This window comes from Rhinolophus ferrumequinum, chromosome 6 (assembly GCF_004115265.2).
Source record: "Rhinolophus ferrumequinum isolate MPI-CBG mRhiFer1 chromosome 6, mRhiFer1_v1.p, whole genome shotgun sequence".
NCBI classification, from domain to species: domain Eukaryota; kingdom Metazoa; phylum Chordata; class Mammalia; order Chiroptera; family Rhinolophidae; genus Rhinolophus; species Rhinolophus ferrumequinum.
The window spans coordinates 62597146-62609788 of record NC_046289.1 but is presented as its reverse complement, the minus strand read 5'-3'; the positions used below and the strand labels follow the sequence as shown (position 1 = coordinate 62609788).

At 39.8% G+C, this 12643-nt stretch overlaps 1 protein-coding gene across 7 annotated transcripts in view; it reads left to right on the top strand.

Moving 5' to 3' along the window:
- The first annotated feature begins 7338 nt into the window (after positions 1-7338).
- Positions 7339-12643, top strand: part of TMEM62 (transmembrane protein 62) — a 31085-nt gene continuing 25780 nt past the window's right edge. Inside the window, exons 1-4 of one of the 7 annotated variants that reach the window (XM_033106882.1) lie at positions 7339-7765; positions 8035-8146; positions 9273-9410; positions 12480-12525. In XM_033106882.1, coding sequence (XP_032962773.1) covers positions 7586-7765; positions 8035-8146; positions 9273-9410; positions 12480-12525 — 476 coding nt within the window. In that variant the 5' untranslated portion in view covers positions 7339-7585. Of the gene's footprint in view, positions 7766-8006; positions 8260-9271; positions 9411-12479; positions 12526-12643 lie in introns of those variants that run through there. The other 6 variants (XM_033106883.1, XM_033106881.1, XM_033106886.1 and 3 more) reach the window with 6 other exon arrangements.

The window sequence follows — 12643 nt, the reverse complement described above, 5'->3', positions numbered from 1 at the left end:
GTCAATAGAGTCAAAAATAGGATATGGAGAGTGTGGTCCCCATTAGGACAGGAGTTGTCAGTCTTGGACTAAGGTCATTCTCACAGCTGTGGGAGGATCAGCCCTATGTTAGAACCAGGAGAGTCCTGAGAATGTGATGAAGTAAAGGCTGGAGGCTTTGGCACCAGTTTTGGAAGAATCGGTCCTAGGTTCACAGGTTTTATTTCTGGGGTTGGCTTGGAGACCTAGGTTTTTGGGGGTTAGCTTCATTTTAGAGATGAGGATTTCTACACTTGGGGTCATTTCTGGAGTGAAACTCAGATTGCTGGTTCAAATTGAGTCAGACCTAGGTTGGGGGTCATAAATAGGCCTAGACCTTGGGTTCACACTCAGGCCTGGATCCAAAGGTTTCATTTGAAGGCACTGCTAGTCAGAGGATTCTGTCCTTGCAGGTAGTCAACCACAACAGCATTTCAGCTCTGGTGGAGCGGAAAAGGCTGTGGAAAAAGAGGATTACACAGATAAAGTATGTGCCAAAGCTAATAAAAGTAGGAAAAGAGAGTCAGGAAGTGAATCAAGATGTATGCAGCTGAGAAAGAATGAGACTGAATGCTCAATGGGAGGAACTTTGTTTAGACATGAAGTAAGTGGCTCAACTTACCAGGATAATAAAATCTAGTTTAGAGAGAGACAAAGCAGATTCTCCCACCAAGTCTAGGGAGGAGTTATAAGCCCCAATTTGCAGTAGACTGCATCAATCATAGGATTCAAGTGGTTTGGTGAACAGGTTAAATAGACATGAACAAATGTATTTGTTCAGGATCTGAGTGAAGTCTGGGAAGAGGACCCAAGCTGGATCCATACTGGTTTGAGTACCTGTTAGGGCAGCCCACCAACCATCTATATATTCTATCAAAGCAACTTTTTCCTTAAAAAAATTTTTTTGAGCATCCTTTGCTAGGCACTGTGCAAGGTTCTCTGGAGAAAATGTTAAACAAAACTTATAATAAAAGTGGAGGTGAGCTGAGTACAAGAAATACAGAAAACACTGTGTTACTAACAGAGAGGAAAGGGAAAAGGAATCCTAAGGCACAGAGTGAAAGCAGATACCAGGATAACAGCTGTGCAGTAGACATGGTGAACAAACAGGCCAGGTGAGAAGTCAGAAAACTCTGGAAGAGACTGCTTCTGAAAAATAAAAATGACACACTACTTGAAGGGTTTAGAAGTACCAAGTAGAGGTTTACACTAATGGGTGGAGAGTTGGAAGTTGACTTAGTGATAAGAACTTGGAAAACTAAACATAGAAAAATCAAGATAATTCATCACCGCAGGAACATGAGTCGTGCAAGAAAAGGATAGTTGTCCTAGAACAGGGGTTAGCAAAATATGGCTCCCAAATCCACCGCCTGCCTGTTTTGTTACAGCCTTTAAGCTAAGAAAGGTTTTCACATTTTCAGATGGTTGAAAAAAATCAAAAGAAGAATATTTCATAATACATGAAATACATAAAACTAGATGAACTTCAAATTTCAGTGTTTATACAGTTTAATTGGAACACTGCCAACCTCATTTTCTTATGTATTCACTATGGCTGCTTTTGCGCAATGGTAGAGTTGAATAGTTGCAATGAGACAGTCTGGCCCATAAAGCCTAAAACATTTACTAAATGTCCTTTATAGAAAACTTTGCTAACCCAAAACAAAACCAAAAGAGTTCTTTTTTTCCTCTTTACACGATCATTGTTGAAAACTCAGAAAATATGGATAAGCAAAGAGAAGAAAATAACCTATAATCTCATATAATCTAACTATCCCAAAGTTTGGTATATATGCTTCCAGGTGTGAGTGTGTATGTGTGCGCAAAATGGCATTATACTGGCAAAATACTCATTAGCATGTTAACACATTTCCATATAATTAGTATTTTTCTTCAATATTATTTAAGATTGCTTCATGGCATTCTCTTAGATGGTTGTGTCATTCTATTTTTAAGACATTGTGGACCATTTACTGTAGTTTGTTTCCAATTTTCTTCTATTATAAACTTTGCTTTAAAAAACATACATATTGATAAAATCTCTGTAAATATCCATATTTTTCCTTAGGATAAGTTATTGTAAATAGAAATACCAGGTCAAATAGAGTACACATTTTTCATTTTTAGAGTGCATATTTTTCTTTTTTTAATGGATAAAATAAAGTATGAATTTATTATATTTTTGATGAAATGTTTCTGATAAGAATTTTGTGGTAAATATTTTATACTAGTAATGATTGGGTATATACAAGTTAAGGATTAACAATAAAATGAATACCAGTGTGTCCACTCTCAGCATAAGAAATAAAGGCTAACTTTTTTGGGGGGATGGTTGGGGGCGTTTCTATTTGACAAAGAGGTACAATAGGTTTTTTAAAAAGCAAGTTTCATAAAAAATATCTGAACACAAAACTCCTATCCAGAACACTAGTTACAGAGAAGACCAGGAGCTAAAAAGTGCGATCCACATATAGAACGATACTTATTCATTGTCTGCAGTTCATAACTGTAAGCCCTCACTCGGCATCCTGCTCTCAGGAGAGAACTCTGGCTTGTATGACACAACTATGACTGCACACAATTCGAAGAGAGAAGCTTCTCCTGGAAGACTAACTTTAAATACTTAAAAACATATAATGTAACAAAAATATGTTTTTGGTAGTTTTTAGTTGTAATTAGTGAGTTCGGTGCTTTTTCTAATTTTTGATGGGGGCATTAGTTCTTTGCATTTTCTTTTTTTAAAGGCTTGTGGATTCATGCTTCATTGCAGGGATATAGCAAAATGGCATTTGTATCACAGGATTGTGAAAGCTGACAATCTTATAATTGTTTTCCCATCTGTCTCATGCATTTAAATACATGTAAAGAATGGATTTGATGTTGTCCAAACTTGCCTTGAATAACTAATTCCAAAGTGGCTATATGGTTCTTGTCTCTTTTAATAATAAAATGACTTATAAATGTGATCATTTTAATAGTGACATAATATCAAACCTCCCACCTTTATTTTTTATTACTTATTTTTATTTAAAATATTGTGGCAAAAGGTACATAACAAAATTTACCATTTAACCATTTTAAAATATGCATTTTAAGTGTACAGTGGCATTAAATACATTCATATTGTTGTGCAACCATCCATCTCCAGAACATTTCTCATCTTGCAAAACTGAAAATCTGTACCTATTAAACATTAACTCCTCATTTCCCCCTCCTCCCAACCCCTGGCAACCACCTTCCTACTGTCTGTCTCTGTGAATTTGACTACACTCAGTATCTCATATAAGTGGAAACATGCAGTATTTGTCAATTTGTGCCTGGCTTACAATGTTCTTCAAAGTTCATTCATATTGTAACATATGTCAGAATTTCCTTGATCTATGATTTCTTACTTTTGCAGGTGTTTCAGTTTCCCTATACAGTACAGAGATTTAACTACCTACTAGATGAAATTCTACTCAAGTTCCTGTTTTCCTAATGAGGTAAATGGAGTGCTCCCTAAAAAGCTTTAAAAATGTCTGATACATATTGTGTTTATAGTAGCATTATTCACAATAACCAAAAGGTGGACATAATCCATGTGTCCATCAATAGCTGAATGAATAAAGAAAATGTGGTATATTCCTACAATGAAATGTTATTCAGCCTTGAAAAAGAAATTCTGACACATACTACAACATGGATGAACCTTGAAAACATTAAGTGAAATAAGCCAGATGCAAAAGGACAAATATTGTATGATTCCACTTATGTTACATACCTAGAATAAGGTTAGTATAAGAAAAAGTGATCTGAAGACAATTTCTACATCCATCTTATGTTGATGAGAGTCACATATGAAGAGTTCAATTTATGATTACTGATAACAATGTACTTGTTTGTGTACACTTGGACTTGTGAAATGTCCAAGTGATAAATTCTCCCTTGACTTTAGTTCTAGGAAAGTTTACTTTCATGGTGAATTGCTGCTTGCTCTCTTTATGAGATATTAAGAAATCTACCTTTCTCCTTTGACTCTCTGGAACTGAGAGCCACTTTTTATGCTGATCTGTAGTTCTTAGCTGGCCAAACCAGTATTTCCCTGGATGATCATTAACCATCCTTAAACAGATAAATTCCTGTTTCTACTCACTTTGAGCACCATGAGTGAAGCAACTTGGTGACAATTCAGGTCTGCAATTCAGACTGCTGGCCTGTGTGACTTTAAGCCATGTTTCTCTGTTCAAAATTTTTTAACAGCATGTCTGTTCCTATCTTCTATCACACAGCCTCTTGTGGTATTCCATTTCTGGAAAATGATTTTCATATCTTTGAGGTTCCTCCAAGGTCTCTCCAAATGCATTTTATATATGCCACATTGCCTGTGTTTTAAACCAGATCATCTCAACCATAGCTTCCAAATCTGGTTTAAGGATATCCATCCAGATATTTTCTAGTGGTGGACTGTTAGACCAAAAATTTTATTTATATGGACAGTGTTCTCCACACATATAGCAGAGGAAAGATGGTGCCTGCCTGCCAGCTGCATGGGAGGAGAACCCCACCCAGGGAAAATGACAACTGTACCTACAGTCCTCACCACGAAGCCACACACCTCAGTCTATCCCCATATGTCTCTGATACTCCCCAGTCACTGTCACTCTACTAGAGCCCAGGGTGAGTGCCTGTTAATGATTCTGTGCATGGACCCTTTAAGAGGATGTCTGGGTTTCCCACAGTCTTTCATCCCATTCAGATAGTCAAAATCCCCACTGTTTTTCACAGCCAGATGTGGGAATCGTCTTCCCAGCACCAGTACTCTGGGCTGGGGAGCCTGGTTTTGGTCTAGGGTCCGTCGCCCCTCTGAGGGGAAACCTCTGTGGCCAAGATTTTCAACCGCCACACAGAGGTTTAAGGCTGGCCCATTTCACATCTCTGCCTCTCTTACCAGTCACAATGTGGCTGCTTCTTTATATCTAGATTCAGATGGTTCAGCTATATTCAGATGGTTCTCCAGGCTGGTTGTTCAATAATTTAGTTGTAATTTTGATGTGTTCACGGGATGAGGCAAGCACAGAGTTTATCTACTCTGCCATCTTGGATCTCTCCCTGAAAAATAGCGTTCCAATTTTTGACATTAACTTTTAACTCTCTCTTTTTTCTTTCCTAAAATATCCAATCAGCTGTCAAATTCTGTTCTCTCTGTCTTTACAATTATATTACATCTGTTTCTTCTTTCTAATTTCAATGTCACACTCCCCTATCTTCTTTCTTCAGATTGTTAACTACCTGGATAGTCAACTACCTGGATGTTTAGTCCATTCATTAGCAAAGTATCACAGACTGGGTGGCTTATAAATACAGAAATTTCTCCCAGTTCTGAAGGCTGGAAGTCTAAGATCAGGGTGACAGCATGGTCAGGTTTGGTGAAGCCCTCTTCCAGGTTGCAGACTACTGACTTGTCAGTGTCCTCATATGATGAAAGGGACAGGAATCTCTCTAGAGTCTTCTTTTATAAGGGCACTAATCCCATTCACGAGGGCAGGGTCAAAGGCCCCACCTCTACATTGGGTATTAGGATTGCAAACAGATTAATTTTGTGGGGATACATTCTGACCACAACACAGGATTATTCCAATATCCTCTAACATAATCCTCTGTTAAACCTCTCCTTTGTCCAATCGGTTCCCTATGCTGTTGCCAGATCTATCTTCAGTCTTGGCATTTACAGAGGCCTTCTACAATGTGGCTCAAAGCAAGGGGCTGGTCTAATTGCTACTATTCCTCTAGGCATAACTCAGACCCAGCCAAATAAAGTACTCACTGCCTCCTCAACATATCCTGCATGTTCTCACCTTAATGCTTTGGTTCATGTTGTTAGGTCCTGGTGGAAAGTGCTTCTCCCTACCCCAACACTAATCTCTGTCACTCAGAAATACTGTCCAGCCTTTATACTCATATGCCACCTCCTTAATTAAACTTTTCCTGATTCTCTTCAAAGATGTGATCTCTCTAGGTTTAAACGTTCCTCTAACCTTTTATATCTGGTTGTCTCTTGTGGCAAATGGCATTTTCATCTGATATGAAATGTATTTGTGTATTTCTCTCTGCTAAATAAACTTCTGAGATAATGAACCATGGCTCTTTAGCTACTTACCATTATGTTTCTTTATATTTTCTGCTTAGATCAATGTCTTGCTTCCAAAGGTACTCAAAAAGTATTTTATGAATTGAAATCGGTGTAACTCCAATACTGGCAATGTATCCCAAGAAAATAACTTCAACAGGGGTTAAAAAAAAAGAGTGCTGTTTGTATAAAAATGCTTATGCATAACATTCAGAACATAATAAATAATCCAAAATTTCAATAATAAGGGAATGATTAGATAAATTAAGGACAAGACCCTGTCAACCAAGCGTAAATGAATCAGGAGGCTTTGCTAAAATTAAAAATGACAATGTTTTATTCAAGGGGCTTAGGATTTGTAAATTGAAAATACAGCTGGGCAATACCTAGAGTATTCCAAATGAGAAAGAAAATGTGAGAGCTGTCATAGCAAAAAGCACAAAGTCTGAAAAAAGTCAGTCCTGTATTATTAGTCCATGGATTGACTCAGGATAGTAATCTTCCAGATGTCCAGTGGTCTGGATAATGAAACATTCTTTCTTAAGCATGACAAATGGTTAGCTGTAAGAGATACATACATCTCTAGCACATGAACATTCTTTCTTAAGTCTTTTAGTGGTTTATCTAGGGAATTTAGGTACATCCAGGCACTGATGCACAACTGAAAAATTCAAAAGTTTCAGTTTCCAGGCTAGTTAAATCGAGAATAGAATTATTTTCTCTGTCTCAGCCTACTTGATTTTTATAATTTAGCAGCTTAATTATAGTGACTCCATTTTATTTCTTCACTCTTTGCCTCAGCCTGAATCTAATTCTTCTCCTGTGCCTGGCCTATAAGAAGTATTTAAAATGTATTGAATGAATGGTATACCATTGGATTGGAATATTATGTAACCAAATACATATGAAATCAAGTTTAGGAAAAAATAACTTTCAGAAAACATCTGTATTACATCTACAGAAAAACCTATAGAAGTATATCGTCAGTAATCAGAAGGGGCCAGAGAAAGCCACCTGTCACATTTGTTCTGCAATTTAACAGGCGTCCTCGTGTATACTTTGATTCTCACAATAACCCTGTGAAGTACTCCTGGGAGGTATTATTAACTCCGTTTTACTGGTAAGGAAACCGACTCACCGACGTCAGGAATGACTGACTAAGGCGGAGTCAGAATTCTAGCCTCCGCCCCTCGGACCAGGGCACCTTCCTTGTCACTCCTCGGTGACCGCGATTGGCGTTGAGGTCTCCATTTGCTTTTCAGCCGCATGACTTTTGCAAACCGAGTCCAGAGCCACCGGCGGCCGTGAGCTGTCGCAAGCGTCAGGTGCTCAAGGAGGCGCAGGTGTCAGCTGCGCGGAGGTTCTGCGACCATAGAGTCCGGAAGTGCGGCCAGAGCAGCTCCTCAGGGTGCTGCGCGGTGTCCGCCCGGGACCAGCGAGGGCCGCGCCCGGGCGGGCGGAATGGTTGCAGGACTGGCCATCAGGGTGGTCGCCGGGCTGGCGGCCGCGGCGCTGGCTGCGGTGCTGTTGGAGCACTACGGCCTGGCCGGCTCGCCCTCGCCGCTGCCCCGGCCCCACGTCCCCCGGAGGCCGCACCCGGCGCCGGGCCTCGGAGCCACCAACATCTTCTGGGGTCTGCAGGTGACGCAGCGGGAGCCTGACGGGGGTGGGTGCAGAGCTGGCATGACTCAGTGAGACGCGGGCAGTTTCCGCTGGGGCGCAACCCGTGCCTGTTCAGTCCCCAAGCTCCAGGTTTGGGGGCTCGGTGCTTGCTGGGGGTGGGGGTGGGGTGGAGGTTCGTTGATGTACTGCATCTTATCTTTTCCTAACCCCGGAGAGAGCTGCTAAGTCACTCTGTCCGTTCTGCCTCTTCCTGACTCAGATCTCTGTTTAACACCTGCTTTCGGCAGATATCCGACATTCACGTGAGCAGGTTTCACGATCCAGGGAGAGCTGTAGACTTAGAGAAGTTCTGTTCTGAAACTATTGACATCATCCAACCAGCTCTCGTCCTAGCAACAGGTAGGGAGGATTGCTGTGCTGTCCTGTTGGTCTGTGGTCTGGAAGGCAGAATGCTAGCCAGGGCTGCAGGTTTTCACCTTGAGGACCTTGGGAACACCATAGCCACAGCCCAGGTGAGTCCTTCTGTACAGGAGAAGCACATTAGAATTCCCTTTGCCTATGGATAACGGAGTCAAGATCCAGGCTAAAAGACTTTCCATAACAAGGTTTTGTTAAAGCAGTAGAAGCAAGACTCAATGTTTTCATTTCAGATACATTTCAACAGATACAATGCTATATTTGTATCTTTTTTGTTGTTGTTGCAATTCTGAATTTGAGAGAGAATTAGGGAAAGCCCTTTAACCACAAATCAAAAGATCTTTTTTTTAAAAAAAAACTAACAACTTTTTCATGTTCTTTGCAGTATTAGTTAACCTTATATTGTCAATTGTTTGAGGCTTCAAATGACTCAGGTCATTTTTCCTTCATCCCTTGGCACTTCTATGACTTGGGTTCTGTAGAGTCTTCGAGCCCTTAACCATTTGCTCCCAAACTGTGTTGGAGAAGAAGCGAAAGAAGCATCTCTCCTGTCTGCTGGGTGTTTCATCCCATCCACCTTACTGAAATGTATTGGCTGATATGATGGAGTAGCAGTCCTCATTTTATGGAAAACCTTGTTTTTAAGTGGCTGTCTAGTTTTCTAGAAATTTTGGTATTTCGTTGACCAAACTATACCTTCCAGATTGATTCTTGCTGTAAAAATAATACTTGGTCAGATTACGTATTCTGATATTGGGTTTGGAAAAGATGGTTGCCATAGATATCAGGCACTTGCCCAGACTGTTGGAATTTCTTATAAAGAGTTTTCATTTTATCACAGTCTCATGCTCTCTTGAAAGATATATTTTTTCATAGCCCATTTCTAATATCATAGGAGGTAATATAGGCACTTGTTGACCTGTAAAAAAACAAAGGCATTGCTGAGAAAATCTAGATGGCTTGCTTTGGATATAAATGGACACACAAATGGCTATGCTTACACATGTTGAGTACTTTAAGTATCTTTGTTCCTTCAGTGTGCATTAAAAATAAATTGACCCCTGGGGTTCATTTTGCATTGTGATTCAATTCTTATGTAAATCTACAGGAGACCTGACAGATGCCAAAACAAAAGACCTGTTGGGATCTAGGCAGCATGAGGTAGAATGGCAAACTTACCATGGTATTCTGAAGAAGACAAGGGTCATGGAAAAAACCAAGTGGCTTGATATCAAAGGAAATCATGGTAAGAGTCAAAACCCACATATAATTAAGACTATATTTTTATTTTCTTCAGGCGCCTACATTTTCCAATTTAGATTGTAAAATTATAAAATAGGACATTGTAACAGGTTTAGATATACTGAAGACTACAACTCTGAAGTACAACGATAATATGTGCTTTTAAAACTCCTGATGTCACTGTTTGCCATTGCTATAGTCCTTTCTTCTTTACATGGAAGAAAAGATAGCAAAACCAATACAGGTGAATGTTTAAAAAAAAACAACACATTTTGCTAAGTAAAAGAAGTCAAACCTGTAAGTCTGTCTACATGCTATATGATTCCAGTATATAATATTCAAGAAAAGACAAAGCTATAGACAGATAACAGATTGCAGTTGCCAGGAGTTGGGGATAGGGAAGAGGTTGACTACAAACAGGCATCATGGGAGAATTTTGGAGGGTGATGGAACTGTTTTAATTGTAGTGGTTGATATATGACTATAACAATTGTCAAAACCCATAGAACTGTACATTACAAAGAATGAATTTTACTGTATATACATTAAAAAATTAAAATTGAAAATAAATCCCCATATACATGGGGCAAGAAATGGATAATCCCTTCTCATGTTTTAGATTATCATTGTTGTGTTAGTAAGGAAATGAACTCGCCTCTAAATGTATACTGATGGTAGTAGATTTGTTTGTTTTATAAAGGTTGACTTTCTTATTGATTAATTACTTCATTTGTCTGTTCATTTGATTATTCATTGCTGATGAGCACCTAATTATACATTTTTAAAACTACCATTTTAAACAGATAATTCTATCTGGTTTGAAATACACAATTATTTGTTTTATCAGAAAATGCCCTCTTACAAAGCAACTAGGAATTATAAATTGAAAATAGGATATCTGACTTACAACTTTCTCTGCTATATTTCCATTTCCCTTTTTTCCTGATCCTAATTAGTGGTACAGGTCAAATTTTTTTGCAATAAATAGCAAATATGTGTGTATTTTTTAAAAAGTTTTTTGGGGCGGACAGGTGGCTCAGTTGGTTAGAGCGCGAGGTCTGGGCAACGGGGCTGCCTGTTCGATTCCTACATGGACCAGCGACCTGCACCCTCTGCAACTAGAATGAAGTCAATGAGCTGCTGCTCAGTTCCTGGGTGGCCAGATGGCTCAGTTGGTTGGAGCGCGGGCTCTCAACCACAAGGTTGCTGGTTCAACTTCTGCAAGGGATGGTGGGCTGCGCCCCCTGTAACTAAGATCGAACACGGCACATTGAGCTGAGCTTTAGCTGAGCTCCAGGGATGCTCAGTTGTTTGGAGCACGTCCTCTCAACCACAAGGTTGCCAGTTCGGCTCTCACAGGGGATGGTGGGCTGCGCCCCCTGCAACTAAGATTGAACATGGCACATTGAGCTGAGCTGCAGCTGAGCTCCAGGGATGCTCAGTTGGTTGGAGCGTGGGCTCTCAACCACAAGGTTCCTGGTTCGACTCCTTGACTCCAGCAAGGGATGGTGGACTGCACCCCCTGCTACTAACAACGGCAACTGGACCTGGAGCTGAGCTGCACCCTCCACAACTAAGACAGAAAGGACAACAACTTGAAGCTGAACGGCACCCTCCACAACTAAGATTGAAGGGACAACAACTTGACTTGGAAAAGTCCTGGAAGTACACACTGTTCCCCAATAAAAGTCCTGTTCCCCTTCCCCAATTAAAAAAAAAAAGTTTTTCAAGCTAAGCTGCTGACTTATTTCAAGTAATAAATAGCAAACAGACTCTCATGATTAAATAATTTGGATAGTCCTTTGGAGTTCATACTAAACTAATTGGACTTGCAGAAAAATAAATGCTTGTAGTATGGGTATAATAATTGTATGTTGTGCTAAGATGGGAAACTAATCTTTACTAAAATTTAACTATAACGGAGTTGTTCTCTTACTTAGCAAGAGGATTACATACACGTTAATATTTCTTTTGACCTAAATTTTACTTACAGCTTACTTTCTAAGGTCATTAGAAATGTAGTGGATCCTGGAAGTCAAACAATTTTAGTTATTGCAACCAGTCAGTCAAGCTCTGTGAAATCATTATATTTCCAGATAAGTGTTCTGTGATCTCCTGAACCTTAACCCTAGCATTATATAATTCCCTTCTTATTGAATCTTCTTTGTGATTTAAGAAGAGAGGAGTTTTGGCCATGTTATCAAAGTGATCAATTTAGAAGCACTTGGCATGGATCCATATATCAGGCATGATTCCACTCCTTTCTGACTTCCGGAATCACATGATTAAAATAGCAGCAACAGGGGCCGGCCCGGTGGCTCAGGCGGTTAGAGCTCCATGCTCCTAACTCCGAAGGCTGCCAGTTTGATTCCCACATGGGCCAGTAGGCTCTCAACCACAAGGTTGGCAGTTCAATTCCTCAAGTCCCACAAGGGATGGTGGGCTGCGCCCCCTGCAACTAAGATTGAACACGGCACCTTGAGCTGAGCTGCCGCTGAGCTCCTGGATGGCTCAGTTGGTTGGAGCGCATCCTCTCAACCACAAGGTTGTCGGTTCGACTCCTGCAAGGGATGGTGGGCTGCACCCCCTGCAACTAGCAACGGCAACTGGACCTAGAGCTGAGCTGTGCCCTCCACAACTAAGGCTGAAAGGACAACAACTTGAAGCTGAACGGCACCCTCCACAACTAAGATTGAAAGGACAGCAACTTGACTTGGAAAAAAGTCCTGGAAGTACACTATTCCCCAATAAAAAGTCCTGTTCCCTTTCCCCAATAAATTCTTTTAAAAAAAATAGCAGCAACAACTGTCCAATTTTATTAACTTCAACTTGATTTATATTCTGAATAGTACATAATTCAAAGTATTCATTATTCTCCAGTATGCTCCGTGCCTTAAATAAGTCTCCAGATAATCTGAATTCTATTATCAAGTTTTAAAAATTATCAATGTAATTAGTTGGCATTCTACCATTTAAAGTATTACTGAAAGAATTGTCATTTTTCTTCAGTCATTAACATGTTTGCATTTTTCTTTTTAATGTAGATGATGTTTGCTCTTTTCTTTTTAATTAGATGTGTTCAACATTCCAAGTCTGGAGAGTGTCGAGAATTATTACAGGTACTATCACGAACAGAAGACAGACCATGATGTGTTACAAGGAGGGAGCTATCAATTCAATGAATGGGTGAAAACATTTTTTAACAGATAAAATATCTATATACAGAAATTTAGAAAA